General features: G+C 43.1%; 1 protein-coding gene across 1 annotated transcript in view; it reads right to left on the minus strand.

The window, feature by feature from the left end:
* Positions 1–24,412, minus strand: part of DNAH6 (dynein axonemal heavy chain 6) — a 364,598-nt gene that overhangs the window by 157,339 nt on the left and 182,847 nt on the right. The window contains 4 exon segments of the mRNA XM_054986586.1: positions 445–612; positions 3,099–3,341; positions 8,002–8,142; positions 8,488–8,640. Of these exon segments, the coding sequence (XP_054842561.1) occupies positions 445–612; positions 3,099–3,341; positions 8,002–8,142; positions 8,488–8,640 (705 nt within the window).

A 24,412-nucleotide genomic window follows, 5' to 3' on the forward strand; every position in this document is an offset into this window, starting at 1 on the left:
TTCTCAGGTTGTCACCTATTGTAACACTATTTAATTCTAGTCCATACAGTGTTGGTGTACAGCTTAATTTTCTGATGTTTATATATTTTAGTCATTCTTAACATTCAAAAACATTTATTAGGATGAGAGGAAACACATTTGTTTTATTTACTTATATGTAGCATAAATATTTATTTACAGATCCTTGAGTGCAAATGTATCATTGTATATATTTCAAAGTTGTGAAATGATTTATATAATAACAATCCAGAATTCAAGAGCTGATGGGGAGATGGAGGGGCCTTCTTGCCTAGGGTGCCGCAGTGTACAACCCCGTAATATACTGCGGCAATGTTAAAAATAAACAGGTCTTAATCTGATCAGTGTCTGGATGGGAGAACAGCTGGGAATAGACTGCAGTTACATTATAAATGATAAAACATTTTAGCTGACAGTAACTTATACCTGATCTGCATTTTCTTGATCCACTGCTAATTTTTCCATCAAAGCTTCAACATCTATTGATTTCTCCTTCAGAACTGGCTCTAAAGCTGAAAGATCTAACTTCATTTTATCAACAAGTTCATTTGTCTCTAACAGCTTCGTTAAGCCATTCTTCACACGATCCCGTGCCTGAAACATAGTAAATACTATAGATTAATAATATATTCATTACTTTCCCCAAGACTTCAAACACACTTTACCACATTAGAAGCACAAAAGTGCTGATATTAATTTTAAAAAAAACCCATACAGGGTTTTTAGATATATCAGTAACACTGGGCTGGACTCTACAGCTGTGCGAGCAAAAGGCACTTCAGTCACCATCACAAATCTTTCCTGCCTTGTTCCTAACCCTGGCAGCTGCTTGTGAGCACTTAAGAAGGCAATGCTGGGAGGCGGGGTGTGTGTGTGTGTGTGTGCTAGGGGAACGGTGTGGACAAAACGCCGTGCAATGCGATGCAGTGAGGAGGAAAAAGCAAGAGGGAGAAGCAGCCCTTTCTCCGCCTTGCACCACTTGATCCTCATTTCCAGTGGGATGGAGGCACAGAACCAAGGCCACTCTGTATCAGGGCACATTTTAATCAAATTAGTTTTCTCAGAACAGTATAGTTACAATAATACATAACAAGTTTACCTGCAAAGTCCTGAATCACAGGGTTGTCCTGGGTTCAATTAAAACACCCTGAAAATCTACACTAACCAGACTTTCTCCATTCACAACAGCTCTGTAGGATGGCTGTGTGAAGATGCAGCTATGATACAGAAGTAATTTTTTTATCTTCACCATCATGACCTCAGAACAGGCTCTAAAATTAACTCTAGTCTGTTGGTGCCAATACCTTTTAAACCTGAGTTGTTTTTATTGAACTGCATTCCAGACGAATTTAGCAAGGATCAGAAATATTTTATAATACAGGCAGCAACGGCAGCTAGAATTTTATTAGCGTCAAACAATGCCCACTCAAGAAGAACTAGTGGTGAAGATTATGGAGAGTGCAGAGATGGACAAATGGACCTCAATATTGAAGGCAAATGGAAGAGGACTTTGCTGGGCCTTGGACTTCATTCTATGATTGACTTAAAAATAAGCACAAAGACGTGAATATATTAAGGATATAAAGGCTCGAATACAATTTGTTTTAATCATCACAGTCTACCTATCTGTAGTATTAAATGATATGTAGAGTAATGCTGTAAGCAGATTATTTAGCCTGTTGATTTCCCCCTCCTATCTCCCTTTCCCTTCCCATGCCCCTCCCTGTCCTCCTGACCTCTTTAAAGTTTAATTATATATATATAATTATATATATATAATTATATAATATAAAACAAATACATAAATAAAATTAACTCTAGTCTGTTGATGGTCATCTGCTCCCTTGGAGGTGTTTAACATCTTGCATTAGCAACCTATGTTTCCCCTTAAGATCAGAAAACGACACTTCCTAACTTCATTGGAACCATGGTACACCACAGCAACCAGATTCTCCTCTATGCTACCTACCCAGAGTCTTTAAACAGCACATAACATCTGCCACCTTCACCCCAGACAGGCAAGTCATCAAAAAGTCTCACTGCAGAAACGTCTTTCAACACTCCTAAGGATCCAGTCCCCCACTACTCATCCCAAGAAAGAACTCAAACAGTGAGATCAGTTTGCAGCAAGGACAAGTCCCTTCTAGCAATTATTTCCCCCCTCTTCCGCCTGATTTGTTTGTACCCTGAGGCCTTCATTCTCCTTGACAGCAGAGGACCTGGAAGTGGCATGCCTCTAGAAGGTCCAATAAAAGTCACGTATGCAGCTCTCTGCATTTCTCATCTTCAGTTCAGCAACCTTAGCCTCAAGGATAAGGACTTACTTCCTGAGAGCCAGGATCTCATTGCTCTAAGCATACACCCACCACTTATCTGCAAGCAGATAATCATATATGTGACAACCTACACAATACATTGAACAGCCCCCCTCGCCACTGGATTTACTACCTTCATGATTGGCTTTGTCTTTCACTGTCTTTTACCTTAGAGTGAAGGAATTTTATTTGGGACTATGCTCTTTCCCCCCTCCCATTTCATCTGGCAACTCTAAATAAATAGGATTGGTACCTAAGGCGTCTGCTTAATTTCCTTAGCTACTTTCTTGAGTCACTTCAGTAACAGAATCAAATGTATGCATTTTCATCATCAAGCACTAAATCTTTCAGGTTTTTAGAACGATTCTATTTTTTCATAAAGAACCAGAAGATGGCAATTTATTTTAGCTTTTGTTACTGAATACAAATGTACACATGGAAAAAGACTGTGCTCTAGCCTCTATCCCATGTGGGCGATATCACTGAAATAGATAATCTTTCAAGTGATTTTAGTGCTGGTGGTTAAGGGCAATATAAAAAGGGGAATTAATGATATAATGGCGCTTTGGATTTTTCATAAAGTCATCTACAACATAGATCCAGTTGAAGTAAGCACATCTTAAAGTAATCTCTTAATAGGACCCCCCCAGACACACACACACCAAACAATTTATGTACTGTTATGAAAAAGAAGACTGTCAGAGGGAACTAAGGCAACATTCTAAATATACCGCAAATATTCCTGGTAATAAAAATTTAACTTACTGAAACCAGCTGTTTCCTTTTTTCACTTAGCATGGACAAGTAAAGATTAATTAACTCTAAATAGGAAGTAGGTGTTGTGTAGTAGCGCCGCCGGAGCTCAGCATAGTACCGCTCTGCCATCTCCGTCACACTCATGTGAATGTCTACACACATTACAGAAAGTTTCTCTTTCATCCTATCACTTCCAAGGTCAACAGGCAGGAAAAAAGTCCTTGATACAGAAAGAAGAGCTTCTCTGGGCCACTGAAAAAAAGAGGAAAAAGAGAACCTCCATAATGACCTCACTCATGTATTCAGCACCATTTGACCTGGATGAAGGCGTTTTCCTAACCAAGCACGTACTAATAACTCTTTGTTTTAGTAACTGTATTGTATTATTGAAAGATCAGCTGACCAACTTTAATATAGGATTATAACCAGAACCAACATCAGCATACCCTGAAGTGGGGCAGCTGCTAGGTCCCAGGAGTTCTGGCTGGTCCCACTACCTACATCCCCTTTGCCCATGTACATTCCCTGCTGCCCCGCTGTGCATGTTTCCTCTTGCCCGCTCACTTCCAAATGCTCCGCCACCCATTCTCCTAGCTTCACATGTGCCCAGCATCATTGGGGAGGGGCACACAGGTGGTGGTGCACAGCAGCAGCACTCCCAGGCACACTGTCATGTATGCCAGCATCCATACCACGGTTATGTTCTGTGCCCTCACTGTGTTCTGCACTTTATACTGAGAATGATGCCATTTCTGCCATTGGTGTATTCTGCATCTTGCACTGCATTTTATGTTAAGTCAAATACTGTATCTTATGCATTTTATGAGAAGACTCCTGAGGGTGTCCAAACTACTAATATTAATTGCCAAAGGAGCTAGCAAGTTCTTCTTTATCTCTAAGAAATATGCGCCTTCATTTCTGTGTGGCCTTGGCTGAGAGCTTGCAGCTGGGTGCTGAAATGTATCTGCTTCACAGGAGAGAAGATTCTACTGTGTACCTTATCTCAGACTAAACTGCTTTTTGTTCCCATGTCACTTTTTAGGTTTTCGCGCCTGAAAGCAAAGGGGCAGGAGAACATCCCTCTATATCAGTAGTCCTATTGATGGCCTAATTACTTCTGCCAACTTTTCCCTGTGAGTGAATACCTGAGCTGAATGGACCTCTGAAAAAAGTTCTTCAACCAATGCATTTGTTTGCTTGCTGTGAGGGACTTGGGGGTCTTGCTGCCAGGGACAGACACCCTAGGACTGACACACGGGAAACGGGAGAGTTGGCAGCGGGAAGGTTTATGAGCTGGGAGGGGAAGGATGCACAGGCAAGGGAGGCAGATGGAGGGTAAGAAAGGATATGCGAGCAGCAGGGCCTGGTGGTGGGAGGAGGAAGAGAGGGAGGCCTGGGATTTTCTGCCCAGAGTTCCTGAAACCTGTAACTGGCCCTGGTTATAACAGAACTAGCATAATACCCTGACATACCCTGACATTCCACTATTAGGGTTTGGGTGGGTGTTTTGGGGTTTTTTGCTTGCCTCCTGAGTGTAGGGAATGGCATAGCTCTCTAAACGTAACATGCATACAATGTGCACTTTCTTCCTATAATGTGTTACACCGGGACGGTTACTTTTTGCCACTGACAAAAACACTAAAAAATGTAACGTGCAGTTGATATAGTTTGAGTAGTGGTATTTTTTTCCTTTTTGGCTGTGGACAGCCTGTAGAGGAAATGGGAATACGGGCACCAGTGGACTGCTGGTAGAGATGTTTATTTTGGAAAAATTGAAGAAACTTTTCAATTTAGCCAGGCTGGCAGGAAGAAGTGCAACCACTGGACTTGTCAGTTTTAAGCACTTTTTGAGCTGACCCCAAGATATTTTCTAATAGTTCCATAAGAATTTGTTTTTTACCACATAGTTAATTTTACCTCTACCATTCCAATCAGTTTAGTTCGCTTTTTTAAAAAGGCAGATCAGGGAATTTTATAACAACCACATATATGGTATTGTTGCCCCATGTTGAGGTCTCCTTGCAAGTTGGGAGAATTAGCATGCAAGGAGGGGCAGTGAGAGGCGGATAACTTAGCAAGATCTCCACCTATGTATACGAGGATTGTCCCAGCTAGAGAACTCTTTCAATGAAGAGGCAAATGTTTCAATCAAAAGGGTTTTTTATTGAAAATAATAAAGATCAACAGCATGCAAAGACACACACGGCACACACTCAGAGCTAACTAGAAAGCAGTAGTGAAAACTGAATAGAGTTTGAGAGATTGGGTGATGGTTACCATCCAGAAGAAGGCATCCGGGAGAGAGAGCATTGAGCGACCAGCATGCCAATGCGAACGAGCTCAAACGGAGGTCCAAGAGTGGATGCTGGATCCGAGAGCATGTACACAACTATGGTGCAGGGGTAGTCCAATTATACTGCAAGAAGATTGCATCTTCTGCCCCAAAACAATAACTTAATGGTTGTCCCCGGGGTAGGAAGCTGTCTCTGGGGTGAGACAATAAACTGGAAAAGTTTGATAAAGTCTTCCTGGGTGGAACTAAAGTTATCAACAATGATTGACAACCCATGATGTAAGTAGTGTTTTAAATTTCATTGTAATGTTTTATCTGCTTTTATGTGTTTTTATGTAAATTAAAATGTTGTGCTCCACCCTGAGCCCATTCAGTGGGGAGGTCGGACTAAAAATCCAATATAATTAATAAACAAACAAACAAACAAACAAACAAACAAACGGATGGATGGATGGATAGGTAAGGCTATTAGAGCTCTGAGTCGCCTGGGAATAGGAGAATGGAGAAGGAAAGATTGGTAGGGTGTGTTGTAGTGATTAATTCAGGAACTTGGGAAGACCCTATTGTCTTAGGATCTTTGCACATCTCTGGGATGTGGGGGCTGAAAGCTGGTCTTGCCTGACATCTCACATGCTAGTAATGTTCTGTCTCACAGCTGGGATCTGGCTTCCATATTTCTGCCAGCTTGGGCAGTATTTTATGTTTAAAACACATACAGAGAGGGGCTTATGGCATAGCCATATTCATAAGCCTTCTTAATATCATGAGCGCAAGTCTGACTGCTAATAATATGACAATTCTTTGTTTAGTAATTTATATAGTGTTGAAAATACTTGACAAAGATTATTCTGTAGCCACTCGATAAGGTAGGTTAATATAATTACATTACCAATGACAGTCTGGAGAGTGGCTTGCCTAAGACCAGTGAGTTCACCAGAATGGTAACAACTGAGCCAAGAAATTCCAGATTTGAAGTTCTGCTTTAAAACCACTATGGTGAGCCTCAGCCCTACCATATCAGCTGGAAGGTGAAATCTTGAGGCTGTAAGACATTCGCTGGAAGATGAAATTTTGTTGTTGCCCAGAGGAAAAAATTTAATCATTTCAAGAGAAGCAAAAGAAATATGATAACATTAGTAAATAGACATGGGCACGATCCAAAAAATAATCCCGATTTAGCTGATCGTGATTCTGCGGTGGCGCCAAACCCAGGTACCCGAACCTCACCGATCAAGTCACGTTTCCGATACAGAATCGGGAATTGGGAAGGCCGACGTGGGAGGGCGCCCCGCGGTTTCCAGCGCTAAAGGAATGGTGGGTGAGGAGGATGGCGGCTGCCGGGCCTGGCAGGCCTGTGGAGGCGGCGGCGAGCTGCCTCCCCTCAGGGGGTGAGGGGGTATGTCCCCACGGGAGTGTGTCGGTACTGTCACGGGGGGGGGTGCAAACCAGAGGAGATAGCTCCCTATTCCCTAATTCCCTATCCGCTGAAGCCCAAAGCTAAAGCTCCCCCCTCTCTCTCTTGTGCTTTCTCTCTCCAAAAGCGGCAAGCGAGAGCTCGCCTCTGTCCCACTCCACCCGCGAGCGGAAAGTGAAACTTTATTGTGCAGCACATGGCTATTTATAAAGCCTGGGTCTGCTACGCAGGAGGCCTGTGTTTGGCCATAAGAGCTGCCTGTCAGGCTTTGGAAGGATGAGATTTGAGTGTCCATGGCTACAGAAGAACACCCCCTTCCCCCACCCTCCCCTCTCTTCCCCCAAATGGATGAGACGGGCGCGCGCTTTTCTGGCTGCTCCATGGTTGGAAGGAAGCCCTGCTGATCAAGGAAAGCTGGGCTTCCATTCGCGTTTCCAGGGTGACAGAAGGAGGGCAAACAGCTCCGGCATTCCCCAGGCTCCGTTTCCACGGGGCTCCGTTCCCTTGGGAACAGATGGCTGGCGCAAGACTGTCTGCAGACTGCAATCCCGAACGTAAACTGATCGATCTGATCGAGTCCCGATAGAGCGCCCCACCCGAGCGCTGAACCGGGAGCCGTGGACAGAACCGATCAGCCCGGTCTCGATGGCGCAAACGCCAAAATCGGGGCAATTTTCAGTCCGTAATTCCGATCATGCCCATGTCTATTAGTAAGGCTTTCAACTAAACTAGGGACGGGATGTTGCCTGCTTATTATCAGCTCTGAAGAGTCTGGATAATCTGGGGCTGGCCAAAAGACTATTTATGCTGTGGGGAAAACGTCAAAGACTTGGATCTAAATTTGTCACCAAATTTCTCTTAATACTGCAATTTTTATGTGAATTTAAAAGAAATGTGCAAGGAATTTAAAGGAAAATTAAAACTAACACTAGCATACCTCTAGTTGAAAATATGACTGTATCCACTACCTGAAAGATCAATCAAAACATCTGGCTGGAGAGAGGCCATGACCACTATGTTACCATTTAAAAGCAGGAAAATTATGTTAAATTTTAATTATCTTAGAGGCTGTATGTTATACTGGTGACTGAAGGAAATAACCATACGCTTAACAAGGAAACAGTGGGTGAAGAAATCCAGTCACATATTCTTAAATAAAAAGCCTGGGACATCTTAACAAGATTATTTGATTGAAATTAAGATACCTGCACAAACCAATCGATAGTGCAGCAATTCACAAGTGATGGAAACATTCGGCATCGTGCTCGAAAAGCATCTCCGACAGGACTCATGCACAGAACGATGTGCAACTTCTGGCGGACACGATTAATAAAGTATCGAAATACCTGAGAAAAAGCCATTCCATATATTAATTCAAGGAAAAGAAAAAAGCAAGGCAATAATGAGGTTGTTAGCACAAATAAAATCTAGTACACTCATAAACTGTAACAAACAATTACTAGCTGCTGAGGAAATAGGCTGTGTGACATAACAGGCTATTTCCATCTCATGTCCCTAGAATCAATCTCTGATATTGACTTAGAACACCAGCAGCACGAGAAGTAATTACTTATTCCTTTGGGAATGGATAATTACACATCTACAACATGTCCTATAATTTCAGTGTCTCTGTCTGTAGTAAATTTATTCAAATAAAGCCTTAAAAATATTACTTGTAATGTTTCTATTACCTCATCCCTATTGCCCTCTGGTAAACCAGCTTCTTTTGCTTTGGGTCTGGTAGCTGCCATAACAAACTCCAGTTCATCTTTTTCAAATAAATTAGGTACCTCACCAGAATTCAGAATGTTGTTTATATCTTCTAGAAACTCCTCTACAACAATCTGTAAAATGTACAAATGTAAGTTGTCACAAAAGAGAGCTGTGTAATTTTAAAAGACCACAATCAGAAAAAGTGAATTACTAGTACACAACATGACCAACATTTTGTTCAGTTTAAAAGTCTGTACTTCATAAGCATTGGCTACACATCCTAATCCAGTCACATATAAAACAGGGTTGAACCTATCTGTAACTGTTGCTCATCGAATGGTCTTCTGTGCTCGCACAAACTGAGTGGGGGGGGGGACTGTGTACACACAGGCCACTCGATGAACAACTGTTACAGGTAAATGCATCCCTGTTTTCATATTTGTGGCTTCTGTGTAGTCCTACATTGGGAGAGGAGCAAGTTCACTTATCGAAGGAGGACTTCCAGTGGACAAGATACGTTATACTGTTTATAGCACATTCTGATAGCCTAGACTAGGGGTGTGCAATTCGGTAATCAGATTACCAAAAAAACCCGAAACATACCTGTTTCGGTCTGTTTCGGCATTACCAAAACGTTTCATGATTACCGAAACGTTTTGGTAATACCGAAACAGCGATTACTGAAACGTTTTGGTATGTTTCGGTAATCGTTTCGGTATTTCAGCTTGTTTCGGTAATGAGTTTCAATTGGAAGCCTGGGGGAGGCATTTTCCCACCTAATCAAGCCAAACTTGGTGGGGACCTTCCTCTCTCTCTAACAGCCCCCCAAGTTTCAGACAGATTGGACTTTGGGGGGCCATGTTATGGCCCCCCAAACCAGGTCCCCCTATCCTTGCCTAAAAAGGGAAAGGTTTTCACTTGCTGCTGCTAATCTCCTATTTTGTGCTTGCTGCTGCTGATCTTCATTATTTCCTATGGGGAAAAAATGAAGAGGCAGGCTTGTCTTGCCAGGGGTGGCATTTTGCATGCAAAATGCCCCCAACCCTCAGGGGCCCTTCTCCCACCTTTCCTCCCACCCCCACCAAGGCTCAGCCTGCTCCCACTTGGGAGGCCTCCCAAAGTAGGTGCTCCCCCCCCTTTCTCCACTATTTCCAGCTGGGAAATAACGGCTTGTCTTGCCAGGGGTGGCATTTTGCATGCAAAATGCCCCCAACCCTCAGGGGCCCTTCTCCCACCTTTCCTCCCACCCCCCACCAAGGCTCAGCCTCCTCCCACTTGGGGGGCCTCCCAAAGTAGGTGCCCCCCCTTTCTCCACTATTTCCAGCTGGGAAATAACAGAGGCTTGTCTTGCCAGGGGTGGCATTTTGCATGCAAAATGCCCCCAACCCTCAGGAGCCCTTCTCCTACCTTTCCTCCCACCCCCACCAAGGCTCAGCCAGCTCCCACTTGGGGGGGGCATTTCATGGCCTCCCAAAGTAGGTGCTCTCAGCCCCCAAAGTCCACCCCCTACAGCCCCACACATACCCAATTCCCCCCCAGCTGCCACACACAGACCCAAATCCCCACATTAGCCCCTCACAGACCCAAATCCACCCCCTTTGTTCCTTATGCTGGGAACTTCTAAACTCTCTTTCCCAGGGCAATTCTGCACAGCCCAGGGGTGCCACAATGGTGGGCACACTTCTTGAGTGCCAGCTCGTCCCTGTAAAAGAGCACCTGAACCACAGACACCCTCCCTCAAATTCCCCCACCACCTACAGAGATGGCTGGCCAGCCAGCCCCATTGTTCCCTATGATGGGAACCAACTGCACAACAAAGAATAAAACACGAACAACACAAAATAAAGTTTTAAAAAAATTATTTTCTAACTTTCAAAGTACAAGTAGGCAAAGCATTATGACACATTACACCAGCAGTCCCCCACACAGAAAAATAACACAACTCACTTAACATCAGAGAATCACAAAAACACAATTCCTGTCAAAAACACTTTATTTCTTGAACAGCTTTACATTACACAGCAGGGGGGCACACCAAAGGGCATTCCAGCATTCCACCCCACAAAAATAACACAACTCACTTAACATCAGAGAATCACAAAAACACAATTCCTGTCAAAAACACTTTATTTCTTGAACAGCTTTAGGTTACACAGCAGGGGGGCACACCAAAGGGCATGGCAGCAGTATCTTACACAAAAATAACACAACTTGCTTCACATTAAAGAATAACCCAAAAAAATATGCTGTCAAAAGCACTTTATTTCTTTAACTGCTTTAGGTTACACATTAGGAAGGCAAAACAGGGCGTAAAAGCAGTCTACTGCACAAAAATAACACAACTCACTTCACATCAGAGAATCACCAAAACACAATTGCTGTCAAAAACGGTGAAGTGGGTTGTATTATTTTGTGTAGTACACTGCTTTCATGCCCTGTTGTGCCCTCCTACTGTGTAACCTAAAGCAGTTAAAGAAATAAAGTGTTTTTGAAAGCAATTGTGTTTTGGGGTGATTCTTTAATGTGAAGTGAGTTGTGTTATTTTTGTGTAAGATAATGCTGGCATACCCTTTGGTGTGCCCCCCTGCTGTGTAACCTAAAGCTGTTCAAGAAATAAAGAAATAAAGGGGGGGAGAGCACCTACTTTGGGAGGCCCCGCAAGTGGGAGCAGGCTGAGCCTTGATGGGGGTTGGGAGGAAAGGTGGGAGAACGGCTCCTGAGGGTTGGGGGCATTTTGCATGCAAAATGCCACCCCTGGCAAGACAAGCCTCTGTTATTTCCCAGCTGGAAATAGTAGAGAAAGGGGGGGGGGGAGCACCTACTTTGGGAGCCCCCCCAAGTGGGAGCAGGCTGAGCCTTGGTGGGGGTGGGAGGAAAGGTGGGAGAAGGGCCCCTGAGGGTTGGGGGCATTTTGCATGCCAAATGCCACCCCTGGCAAGACAAGCCTCTGTTATTTCCCAGCTGGAAATAGTGGAGAAAGGCCGGGGAAGAGCACCTACTTTGGGAGGCCCCCCAAGTGGGAGGAGGCTGAGCCTTGGTGGGGGGTGGGAGGAAAGGTGGGAGAAGGGCCCCTGAGGGTTGGGGGCATTTTGCATGCAAAATGCCACCCCTGGCAAGACAAGCCTCTGTTATTTCCCATCTGGAAATAGTGGAGAAAGCGGGGGGGGGGGAGCACCTACTTTGGGAGGCTCCCCAAGTGGGAGCAGGCTGAGCCTTGGTGGGGGTGGGAGGAAAGGTGGGAGAAGGGCCCCTGAGGGTTGGGGGCATTTTGCATGCAAAATGCCACCCCTGGCAAGACAAGCCTGCCTCTTCATTTTTTCCCCATAGGAAATAATGAAGATCAGCAGCAGCAAGCACAAAATAGGAGATTAGCAGCAGCAAGCGAAAACCTTTCCCTTTTTAGGCAAGGATAGGGGGACCTGGTTTGGGGGGCCATAACATGGCCCCCCAAAGTCCAATCTGTCTGAAACTTGGGGAGGGGGGGTTGTTAGAGAGGAGTTAGAGGAAGGTCCCCACCAAGTTTGGCTTGATTAGGTGGGAAAATGCCTCCCCCAGGCTTCAGGGAAGCCTGGGGGAGGCTTTTCCCCATTGAAACGCATTACCGAAACAAGCCGAAATACCGAACCAATTACCAAATCGTGAATACCAAAACGGCTTGCCGTTTCAGTATTAGCGATTACTGAAACGGTTTCTTGTTTTGGTAATAACCGAAACAAGAATACCGAAACGGTGTGCCTTTGCACACCCCTAGCCTAGACTACTCACCTAGTGACTGTCTGTGAAGTACCTCTTTTTCCTTTCTTTGGTCCTGTGTAACAAACAAACAACTGGACGTCTGACCTAAGTGATGCTATATGGTCCAGATAAAAGATAAATGATAAATAATTATCAGTCTTTGAAGAGAACAGTGTTTGGCCTTCAAATGGTAAGTCTTCCACTCTGTTATATGTCTCAAATGGTAAGTCTTCCACTCGGTTATATGTTTCCACTCTGTTATATGTCTCCATAAGTAGAGCTGTTGATTGGAGCCACGTATGCCTCCTAAGAACTATGTCTGCTGCCCAAGCCCTTGTGGATGAGTTCGCCATATTTCTGATTGCATTAATTTGCTGTTTGGACAGCATCAGTGCCTCCTTCTGAATCACATTGGCCCTCTGATCTTGTGGCAAAAAGTCATTATATACCGCCATCTTGTTCTACAAAAATATTTAGTAAGTCCCTATAATTGTGAATAGTTCGCAATATTTATATATTGAGGACTGATGAAGTGTAAATCTTCTGTTCAATCCCATCAAGTTTCTTCCTTTCTTTATCAGCAGGTGTAGAATGAGGGACCTATCAATGTCTTAACTGCATCTCCTCGGTGACTAGCGTTGATGGTGGGGGGTGGAACAGGAAAGAGTATTTGTCCTCTTTAGTCATTTTGAGTTTATTCAGCTTAAACGCCCGTAGGCCATACTACACTCTAACAACGTTTAAGAATTAAAAATAATAAAGAAAAGGTTGCCACATCTACATTTCAGCTTTTACAAAGGCTTCTCAGTAAAAAAAAAAAAGGTAAAGGTAGTCCCCTGTGCAAGCACTGAGTCATTACTGACCCATGGGGGGACGTCACATCACGACATTTTCTTGGCAGTATTTTTTGTTATGGGGTGGGTTTGCCATTGCCCTCCCCAGTCATCTACACTTTACCCCCAGGAAACTGGGTACTCATTTTACCAACCTCGGAAGGATGGAAGGCTGAGTTGAGCTGGCTACCTGAAGCTGGCTTTAATAGTCTTAATTTTGAGGTGTCGGGAATGTTTGAATGCCTCAATAGCCATTTTTTAAAGAATCCCTCTCTGGCTGGTTCGTGCTTTGGACAGTGAAAAAAGGTATGGGACAGCAAGTCAACATCAGCCAAAGGGCAGTCACAGAAGGATTGCTCCGATGGTATCCTGAGGACGTGGCCCTTCATCTGGACTGTCAGCAATGCGTTTCAATGTGCAACCATGTAGGACCACCTCAGTTTTGGGACTTCCAGCATACTGAGGTAATGAACTGGGTCAAACAGGATAGGGTATTTAATTCCCACTTAGCGTGGGTAGCATTTTCGTGCCACATTTTTTTGAAGGGAATCCCAGTCCTGCTTATAGAGACCCTCAGCTTTTTTGACGTGGGTGGAATAGCTGCTGGCTGCTCACGCAGAGAAATCATCAATTCTAAAAATCCTTAAATCACAGGGAAGGCAATATTGTCTGGATTCCCTGAGTACAGGTGTTGTAGTATCTTGTCCTTTGGCTTAGGCTCAGTAGACGACACATCAATGCCTAGTGATTTTGCCATACGGAGCATCTGCCCTGTGTACAGGCAGAAGTCATCAGTGGGTGAGACTGATCTTCTATCACTCATTGCTTCACTTGGGTACGCGTCAGATGGTAAGCTTGGACTCTGCTCAACCTGATAAGGTTTGGGGTCTGACTCAGATAGTTGGAAAGTCATGGAAGATTTAGGGATTGAATATTGGCATCGATATGATTTAGGTTGTGTAAAGTATTCCAAGATGGATCCGACTGATTCTGCTCAGTAGAGTTCTCCCAAATCAATGCCAGAACGTGGAGGAATGGAAGATTTGTGTTCACTTACCGTGAAGCTTCCTTTCTCAGTGGTCCGGGAGTGGGGCAGTCCTGACTCCTGGGTAGCTCCTCCTCCTCTTGCACAGGGTCGGACGAACTTAGGATCCTAGGGGGAGGGGCTCACCCTTGCTCTTCAGTTTGTTTCCAAGCCCGAGGCACCCCTCTGATTTTCTTTCTTGCCTTTCTTTGCTTCTATATAACTAGAATACTGACATATTAACTGCATACAAATAAACTTTTAAATGCAATCCCTCCCTTTTTTTTCAACTGTAGAAAACTGGGTGGGTTTTTGGACTGCCCCACTCCCAGACCACTGAAAAGGAAGCTTCATGGGTAAGTGAATACAAATCTTCCATTCTCCTGTTGTCCTGGAGTGGGGCAGTCCTGACTCTTGGGATATATGCCTAGCAGTGTACCCTTGGGTGGGTTTTCTAGTCTCTAGGTTTTCAGGACGTGCTGCAGCACTCTCCTTCCAAAGGCGGCCTCTGCTGATGCTATTTGGTCTATTTTGTAGTGCTTCATGAATGTATGCATGGATTTCCACGTTGCAGCTCTACATAACCTTTCTAATGATGGAAAAGACCTGTAAGTCGCTGATGTAGCTGTTCCTCTTAGGGAATGTGCCGTAATTCCTGCAGGTGGATCTATCTTCCTAGCTTTGTATGCTAAGATGATGCACCCTCTAGTCCACCTACTTATTGTGGATGTTGTTACTTTCTCGTCTATTGAGCATTTCCTAAATGAAATAAACATATTCTCTATTTGCATATTTGTCTAGTTCTTTCTATATAATAACTCAATGCCCTTCTCACATCTAATTTATACCATTCTTTTTCCCTCTCATGTCTGGGATTTGAACAGAAGGAAGGTAGAATTATGTCTTCTTCTCTGTGGAAGAGTGAGTTTACCTTAGGTATAAAGGTTGGGTCTATCCTTAGAACTACTTTATCATTATGGAAAATACATAAGTCCTTATTTACTGACAGTGCTCCAATTTCTGGCACCCTTCTTGCTGATGTTAAATCCACCAGAAAAACTGTCGTAAAAGTTAGTACTTTGAGAGGACAAGTTGCCATAGGTTCGAAAGGCTCCCTTGTGAGTGATATAAGTACCAAGTCCAGATTCCCTGTTGGAAATCTATGTACTTGTGGGGGGGGGGGGGTTATTAGCATAACACCTCTCAAGAACCTCTTAATATGAGGATGCTTTGTGAGTAATGTTCCTCTCTTAGATCCTCTTATTGCTGATATTACTGCTACTTGTCTTTTCAGCATGCTGGTGCTGAGCTCCTTGTCTAATCCATCCTGTAAAAACAGTACTACCTGTTTTATCGATGCGGTCATCGGATTTCTTCCTTTCCCCACGCACCATGTACTAAACACTTGCCATGTTTTATCATAGCTTTTATTTGTTGAATCTTTCCTCGAGGCCAGCACTGTGGAAATTACTTTCTCAGTATATCCCAGTTCCTTCAGTTGCTTGTGCTCAACCTCCAAGCTGTTAGGTTTAGGGATTTTGGGTTTGGATGTTGTATCTTTCCTTGAATTAGTAAGTCCTCTCTGTATGGAATTATCCATGGTTCCACTTTGGAACGTGCCTGTTTTGGGTCGTTGCAAACAGATCCACCTCCAGTCTTTTGAATTTCTGACATATCTGTGTGAATACTTGCTTGTTCAATTTCCATTCGGATTGGTCCACTTTGTTTCTGCTCAACCAGTCCACCAGTATGTTCTGTTGTCCAGCTATGTGTATCGCTTTTATTGACTTCAGGTGGATCTCTGCCCAGAGGAATATTTCCTCTGCTTCCTTGTTCAGTGTTTTGAACTTGTAGCCTCCTTGACTGTTTATATAGGCTTTTGCTGTCATGTTGTCTGTTTGCACCATGATGTGCTGATCTCTCAGGCAGTCCTGAAGTTCCCAGAGACTGTTCTTTATGGCTCTTAGTGTCAGACTATGGAATCCCTGTCATCTAGAGATCGTCTCCCCTTCTGCAAGAAGCGAAATTTTCTTGATTTCAAAAGGTTTATTGAAAGACTAGGCTCTGATTCAGGTGTCCATATTTCAAGGCCTGAAGAGGTCTTGACTGAACTTTAACATTGCTGAGAATGAGTTAGAAAACGAAACTTGTGATACATGAAACCCTTCGTTCCCAGCCTACCCCCAGAGTTCACATTGCTGAGAGTTCATCTGCGGGAAAGCTTGGCTCCTCAAGGTCGGTGCTGAAGAGATAGATGAGACATCCTCTCCCATGGAAAATGTGGTCATAATAATGTCTGGACGTGGAGGGAGAGAAAGACTAACAACTACAGATGAACATGGCGTAACTCTGGCTAGGAAACACACAATAGAACAGACCCTGACATTCTGCCCCCCTTAAGACACATCAGATCCTGACACTTAGTTCTAGAAGGTTTATACTGAATGCTTTTGCTTGTTGTGCCATAACCCCTGGACCATTTTGTCTTTTGTGTGGGCTCCTCATCCCGTTAGACTTGCTTCTGTGGTCATCATTATTCTCTTTGGTTCTCTGAGTGGTGTTCCTTCATTGAATCTGTTTGCTTCCATCCACCCATTCATCTCTCTGGACAACATATCTGGTATCTCTACTTTTTTGCTCAACCTGTATGTTATGACCTTTTGATATAGTTGAAGAAACCTTTGTAATGGCCGTGTATGGAATCTCGACCACTGAAGTGTATCTTGACGACACCATTATCCCTTGCAATTTCGCTAACTGCATTACTTTCACCTGTTTCTCCATTTGAACTGATTTTATCAGGGCAACTATTGTCTGTTGTCTCTCTATTGACACAAATGCTCTGTCTTTGATTGTGTTCACTATCACTCCCAGGTGGATTATCCTTTGTGTTGGTATCAGAGTGCTCTTCTTTTTGTTGATGACAAAACAGTGTTTTTCCAGTCTATTGTCATCCTCACTGCTTCCCAAGCTGACTCTAGGCTTTGATCAGGATATCGTCCAGGTATGGTGAAAGGGCTATTCCTTGGATTCTGAGAAAGGCTATTAGAATTACCAGCATTTTTGTGAACACTCTTGGGGATGATTTTAGTCCGAATTGTAGGGTTTTGTATTGGTAGTGCTCCCCATTGTAGGCAAAGTGAAGGTATTTTCTGTGTGCTTCTCTTATGGGAATGTGTAGATAGGCCTCTGACAGATCTATTGAGGCTAGGAAGTCTCCTTTCTGTATGGCCTCTGTGGTGGACTTCATAGTTTCCATCTTGAACTTGCATGACTTTATGTGTTGATTCAACCATTTCCAGTCTAGGATGGCTCTGATATCCCCGTTTTTCTTCCATACAACAAAGAACACTGAGTACACACCCCGTTTCCTGTACTGTGTTGGTACTGGTTCTATCGCCTTTATCCGTAGTAGGTGTTGAATGGCTTCCTTTATTTTGATATGTTTCTGGTGTAAGGGATTTCTTGATATTTGGATGAATCACCTTTTTTTTCTTTTTTTGTTTTTATGGAATCGTGTCAAATTCCAAGGAATAGCCCTTGGATACTGTGTCCAGTACCCACTTGTCTGATACTGTTTGTTTCCATTGATATGAAAATTCCTGCAACCGCCCTCCTATCGGTATGACTGTCTGTTGATAGTCATGCTTGGTTTCCTTTCTTTTGACCCTTTGAATGTCTGCCTTTGTATTTCGAGTCCCTTTTCTTTGATGGTAGGATCTTTTTCTTTTCTGTGTCTTCCACCAAATATTTGTCTAAGGCTTCTCCAAATAATTTGGTACCGCGAATGGTATTGCCGCTACCCTATTGCATGCTGGAGGGACCACATCCCAGTTTTTCAGCCATATGTTAGGTCTTGCTGTGACATTGAATCTCATGGCCCTGGAAGACATTTGGAACAAGTCTAGTGTGGCAATCGCTGCAAAGGCTGTTGCGAGGGTTATCTTCTTGATTTCTTTGGGGACCTTGCTACCTGCAGCTGCTAGGTCTGAGGCCCAAGTGTACGCTGCCCTGGTGAACAATGATCCAGGGGCTGATGCTTCAAAATTTCCAAATGGTGGGGCTTTGTATTGGTAGTGCTCCTCATTGTGGGCAAAGTGAAGGTATTTTCTGTGTGCTTCTTATGGGAACGTGTAGATGCTTCAAAATTTCTGCGTAGCACCTGCTCTATCTTCTTGTCTGACAGATCCTTCAGCATGCCTTCTGCGTCCATTGGTAGGACTGACGTTGTAGCTAGGCTAGTAACCGGGTCATCTACTATGAGCAGTTTGATCTTTTTTGCTGCATCAGGTGTTAAAGAATAGAACTTGTTTAAAAGTGATTAATACATCTTTGGCTTGGCTGGGTTATCCAATTCCGCTTTGAGGATGCTGTAAAAAATAGATGGGAGTGGTACTCCTGTTTGTTTGGGCCCCATTTTTGGTAGTGCCCTCTCCAGACCTTGGAGATAGGATTGTTCTATATCCTGTGTCCCTGGGTTTGTCTGTTATTTCTAGGGTTCTTAATACCTTTGCTAGAAGCTTGGAGTACACCTCTTGAGGAAAAAGCCTAGTTTGTATTTGGCCTACTTCCTCCTCTTCTTCATCTGAAAGCTCCCCTTCCTCAATTTCTGAGGTTTGGTCTGAGGAGTCTGAACCTGACTGGGGCTCTTCTGAATTGCTGGAATTACAAGGATAATGGTGAGCTCGGGGACTCGATGCCACTGAGAGTTGCCTCCACAGTCATATCCTCTGAAAGGCCCACCTTAGCTGCCATTCCTGCCAAAACTTTCCCGACTAAAACAAAAGTGTAGAAAATGGTGGGGATTACTCTAGGTGGCTAATTTTGAGTGCTCCCGGGATTAATTACCCGCGGGCTTGCCACAGTGCTGCAATAATCTCCCCCCCCCCCTTTCGTAATTTGAGGGGAAAATACAACAACCAAGTCAATGTTCTCTTTTTCTAGTATTAATTTGGCCTGTTTCTGTACTTACTTAACTAATCTGAAATTGTGTTCCACCCTTTGGCCTTCAACACTGTAAAAAGACTGTCTACCTTTAACTGATGTTCTTTGAGCAGCTATACCTGCAGTCAGACATACAGGTTCTGGGAAGTTTCATTCAGAACTTTCTAGAGCTAACAGTTTTTTTGAAGTACCAAGAGACTCTACCATCAAGGAACTACTGCACAGTGCACGTTTCTAAAAATGTCCAGAAAAAGCTTTGTGCAGGCACAGAACCCATATATATGATTACAGTGAGACCACAACAAAGAAAATATACATTTTTAAAAACACCTAAACCCTCTAAAACAAAACTTAATGTATATTCTACAGAATCAATTCCATAGCTAATATGACCATAGAAGAATTATGAAAGCCATGGAATTCTCCTGGCTAAGATATTGCAACAGAAATCCTCAGAGCATTCAGAGACAGTCTGTACATTCAGCAGAATTAAGTCTCCTGAGACAAATGGTATGAAAATAAGTCAGTAGTACCAGTAAGGAATTGGCCAAAGTGGTACCTTTCATCTTCAACTTCAAGCCCCTGACAGACAGTGCAGGTAAGAAACCTGATCACATGGTAAAGCTTGTTATGGACAGCAAAAAGGAGACCGCATGATAATTTAATATGTTCCCGTCCAAAGAGCTTTTCCGCATGCTTGACTTATTCCTACTTTTCTTTTTTTAACGTAGTAATTTCATTTAAAAAGAAAATCTATAACAATAGAAAGTGCATAGAGAGAAACTTATACAAACACTACTGTGATGATTTTAAGTGTGTGTGTGTATGTGTGTCTTTAAATGCTTGGTGGGGTACAGATGAAGAGTGGGGGGTGAAAGAAATGGATGAGTGAGATGATTGGTTGATGACTGAGTGTGGGCAGAGTGAAATGCAGTTTTTAGCTGCTGAGCAGAGAGAGAACATTCAGTCTGGGAAAAGCAGGCAACCTGTGTGCAGCCTGAGGGTGTCTCTACATTTATGAGAGAAATATTGAGTCTCATTTAGACAGGCAAACTGTGTGCACCTGAGACTGAAAATCTATGTATATTTGAGTGAGAAATTGATATCTGAAACAGGCAAATTGTGTGAGCCTTCTCAGGCTCATAAAGAGTTTTTTGAAATACCAAGAGACTCTACTATCAAGGAACTACTGCACAGTGCACGTTTCTGAAAATGTCCAGAAAAAGCTTTGTGCATGCACAGAACCCATATATATGCTTACAGTGAGACCACAACAAAGAACATACACATTTTTAAACTTTTGAACCTGGGTGTCCCAGGTTTTTTGCTCAGAATGCCTTAATGAAGTTGTTCTTTTACCACAGCAATTACAGCATAACTAGGCTGCAGATGTATATTGAGGAAAGTTGTATATTGAGGAAAGATGTATATTGAGGAAAGTTTAGGTATATCTGTGTGACTGAGCCTATGAGTGATTCCGCACAAGTTGGATAATGCACTTCCAATCCTCTTTATAGATCATTTGGAACGGATTTTTTTGTGCGCGGAACAAAAAATCCACCTCAAATGATTGATAAAGTGCATTATCCAATGTGTGCGGAATCAGCCTGTTAGGAAACTTTTAAGAACTGAGAACTATCTTTGAAATAATCAAGCTTAAATACTAGAGTGAAACGAATACGCTTCTTGTAAAAATAAAAGCTTTTTTTAAAAAATCCCAGGGTATCTGTCATTCCTATATATCCCATTTCTATCCTCAAGGCCATATAGTCCCATGAAGGAGCCTGATGCTTGACCACATTATTAAAAGGGAAATTTAAATTACTTATTTTGGAATATAATTCCTGGTGGCAGCAATCTACCCAGTGGGTGTAAGAAGAGGGTTAAAGAAAAAATCTAACTGAAAAAGAAAGGGGTTGTAACGACTACATTTGAGATTAAATTGAGATTTATATAAACTTATATAAACTCTGCATTTGGAATTAGTTTGCAACTTATACAAGCGCTGCATTTAAAATTAAACTAATAGAAAAATACATTCAAAACTTGCCATAACTGAACTTAATTGTGTAATGGCTCTCTTTCCCTCTCCTTGGCTACTTATGCACGAATTGAAATATGAATCAAATTTCGTGATGAATCAGGAAGATTCATGTTTCGCAAAACGTGTTTTGTGGGACCGTGGTTTTCATGAAATTCATGACTTTTTGGCCCGATTTATTCGATTCATGAATGATTCATGATGCCAGACAGGCTGGCGCCAATCCATTGATTCTCTAGGCAACATAGGCCCAGAATGTCTGCAGACCTTTCGTTGCCATTGGAAACCCCAATCTTAGCCCACATAACCTTGATAGGCAGCTCTCCTTGCCAACTGGAGAGTTTCCATTCTGTCATATACAGTGAGGAGCAGGAGGATTAATCCCCTAGGCAATTGAGGAGATGAGCCTTCTGTAGCCATGGGAACATCAATCTCATCCCTCCAAACCCTGTTAGGCAGGTCTGTCTACCAACCACAGACCTCCTGTTCTGCTTTATGTGAGTGTTTGTTATATAAGGCACCTCTCTCTGCCTCATGCTTTTAGTTTCAGTAGACACAGAGAGGGGGAGGATCTGTTGCTGGGATTTGGAGTGAGAGAGAGTGGAGTTTTGGGAGCTTTGGGCTGGATTTGCTGTTGCTTCAAAAGAAACTGAAAAGCCTCTTTCTTATTTTCCTCACTTGCCCTTGCTGGGAAGGTCTTTGGGCGAGGGTGCCTTTTTTCCTCCACCCCACCCCACCCTACCCTAGTCTCAGGTCTTTGCCTGTCTCTGGGGCCTAGCTTGACTGAGGCCTCTCTTATTTTTTCTTTGCTTGTTTTTGTTTCTTCTTAGTTCTTTCCCTGCTTTTTTGAGGTCTCACTCTCTTGTTGTTTCCTTTGGTTTTATTTTGTGCACCTCTCCTGCCTGGGCATGTGTCTGTGTGGTGGTTTGGGGGCCTTCCCCCCAAGCCCAGTCTCCAGGCCACTCCCTGGCTCTGGGGCCCAGCTTTGTGGGTTCCGATCAACGTTTTACAATCTTAGCCAAACTGAAAAGGTGGGTGGAAGAGAGACTGCTGAAGTCTCCCTGCGAGTTTGGCATCTTTGGGTATGAAGGGGGCCGTTGAAGTGCCCCAGGTTCTAACGAATCATGAAACTAATGAATCGTATCGTGAAATGGGACAATTTCGTGGAAGTTCGTGTTTCGTGATTCGTGGAATGTGATGCAATATAAAACTCTCGTTTTGGTTTTTTCCTGTTTCGTGCCCATCTCTGTTTTGGTTAGTCATTTCTCTGTGTTTTATCTTCTTAGCTTTATACTAAGATACTTTAATTAATGTTAGTTTTACCTAAGTAGTCAAAGAAATCCTCCCATTTCCCTCCAAATTCAGCTATTGGTCTATTATGTACGTAAGTAGTTAATTTGGCCATTGATGCATACTCATCTTATCTATCCACTCTGACACATCAGGGCATATATCTTTCAATTTTGCTGTGTATAGTACTCTTTAATGGAAAAGGACTCCCTGTTCTTTTCTAACATTAATTGGTAGGATGTTTAACAGCACGTTTTTTGGATTTAGCTCAAATCTGAGTTTGAAAGTCTTTTGCATCTTTTCATATATCATTATGCAATATTTTCACGGTTTATTATAAGTCCACCACATACAGTAAAATGATGCATCTGATGAAGAGAACTGTGGTTCTCGAAAGCTTATGTTACAGTAAAGTTGGTTAGTCTTAAAAGGTGCTACTAGACTCTGCCATTATAGTAAAATATTGCATCTATGCTTCGACATTTCTAACACTGTCTACTATAACTCTTATTGATTCTTACAATATCTTTGGGAGTAGTGTACCACCTTCTTAACAAGTGGAACTGGTTTGATTTTTCCTGATTTCTGCACACCTTTTTTTGCTTTTCGTTTTTGCTTCAGGTTGTTTTTTTCCATGGTTTTTCCCCCCAGTTCTTTTGAGGCCACTTTTACTCCAATCTTTTTCTGGAAGCCAATTTTGAGTTGATTCTTTTCTTGTGCATACTGTTTCTTTCAGTTTTATTTGTCCCGCCCACTCCCACCCACCTCCAACCCACTTTTTAACGACTGGACATCCATCATCATCAAACCACTCCTCCTCCCTTCCTTTCCTTCCCTCCTGATTTTGTTTTAGTTTTTTTAATAATCATTTGCATAGTGTTATATTTACCTATCATTGTAACAATACATGCAGTAGATTCTCTGTATTCACTGGTTTCATTTTTTAAAAAATGTAAATTGCTGGCCTGTTCCACTGCAGAGATACGCTTTTTCCCTTGTATCTCTGCAAGGGAAGGAGCTAGAGGCTTGCTTTTTAAAAAAATGCAAGCTGGGAATTCAGAGAAACTTCTGAATGTTTTGTTACAATAATAGGTTGATACAATGTCATGAAAATGATGGTGCAGGGATGGTCATTTTCCCTTGGACTCAGGACTTGCTGGTACTTGGCCACTGCTGCTCAGTGCACCGCAGGAGTATGATGTGCATATTTCTTAGCCGCATCTCTAAGCTGCTTCCTCCTTTTAGCATTGGTATATCTTGCACAACATCTGCCAGGAGGCTTCTTGGCGGCAGTACGAGGTGATGGCTGCAAGAGGTGTGAGGTGGAGTTGGACTGAGGGAGGGATGGTGTGGTGGGCACTTTGGCAGGTTCATGTGAGAGGTTCGCATTGAAATGGCCCCTAGAAAAGTCATGCACCATCTCTCCATGAACATTTAAAAACTCAGTTGCCATACTGACTTTTATATAAAATCCTTTTCAGGAGTCTTGTACTGTCTTTCTTCAACTGTCTGCAATTTCCTTTATCTAATTTTTACCTCAGAACACAGAGTTCCACAGCTGACCCATCAGCCTGCCAGCCACACTGGAAAGCCAGGCCCCACAGGGAGATTGGCAACCCTAGACTGGGAGGTGTATTTTTACCTCAGGACACGTTCAGGGACTCCCAATAGCAAGTATATACTCTTTAGAATGTTGGAGAGATGATCAATCAAGGCCGCATATGCAAATGACCTCAGGGAAGAGTGGCAGTTGGCTGGGCAGGGGGGAGGACCCTGCCAGCCACACAGGGAAGCTGTATCCCTATGGGAAACCACATTTTACCCCCTTTTTACCCCCTTAGGGGGTGAATTTCTTAAAATCCCTTCTTAGTGAGCCCCTACACCACAAAAGGAACGTCCTCCTGCTTCTAGGTTCAGGGGTTTGGGCTGGGCGTTGATGAGTTAGTCAGGACACTTGTCTTTATATATATAGATTAAATTAACAATACAACTTCTGCACTATTAATAATGAACTTGACTTTCCCCTTTCCTTTTAA

Source organism: Eublepharis macularius, chromosome 8, assembly GCF_028583425.1.
Source record: "Eublepharis macularius isolate TG4126 chromosome 8, MPM_Emac_v1.0, whole genome shotgun sequence".
Taxonomy (NCBI): domain Eukaryota; kingdom Metazoa; phylum Chordata; class Lepidosauria; order Squamata; family Eublepharidae; genus Eublepharis; species Eublepharis macularius.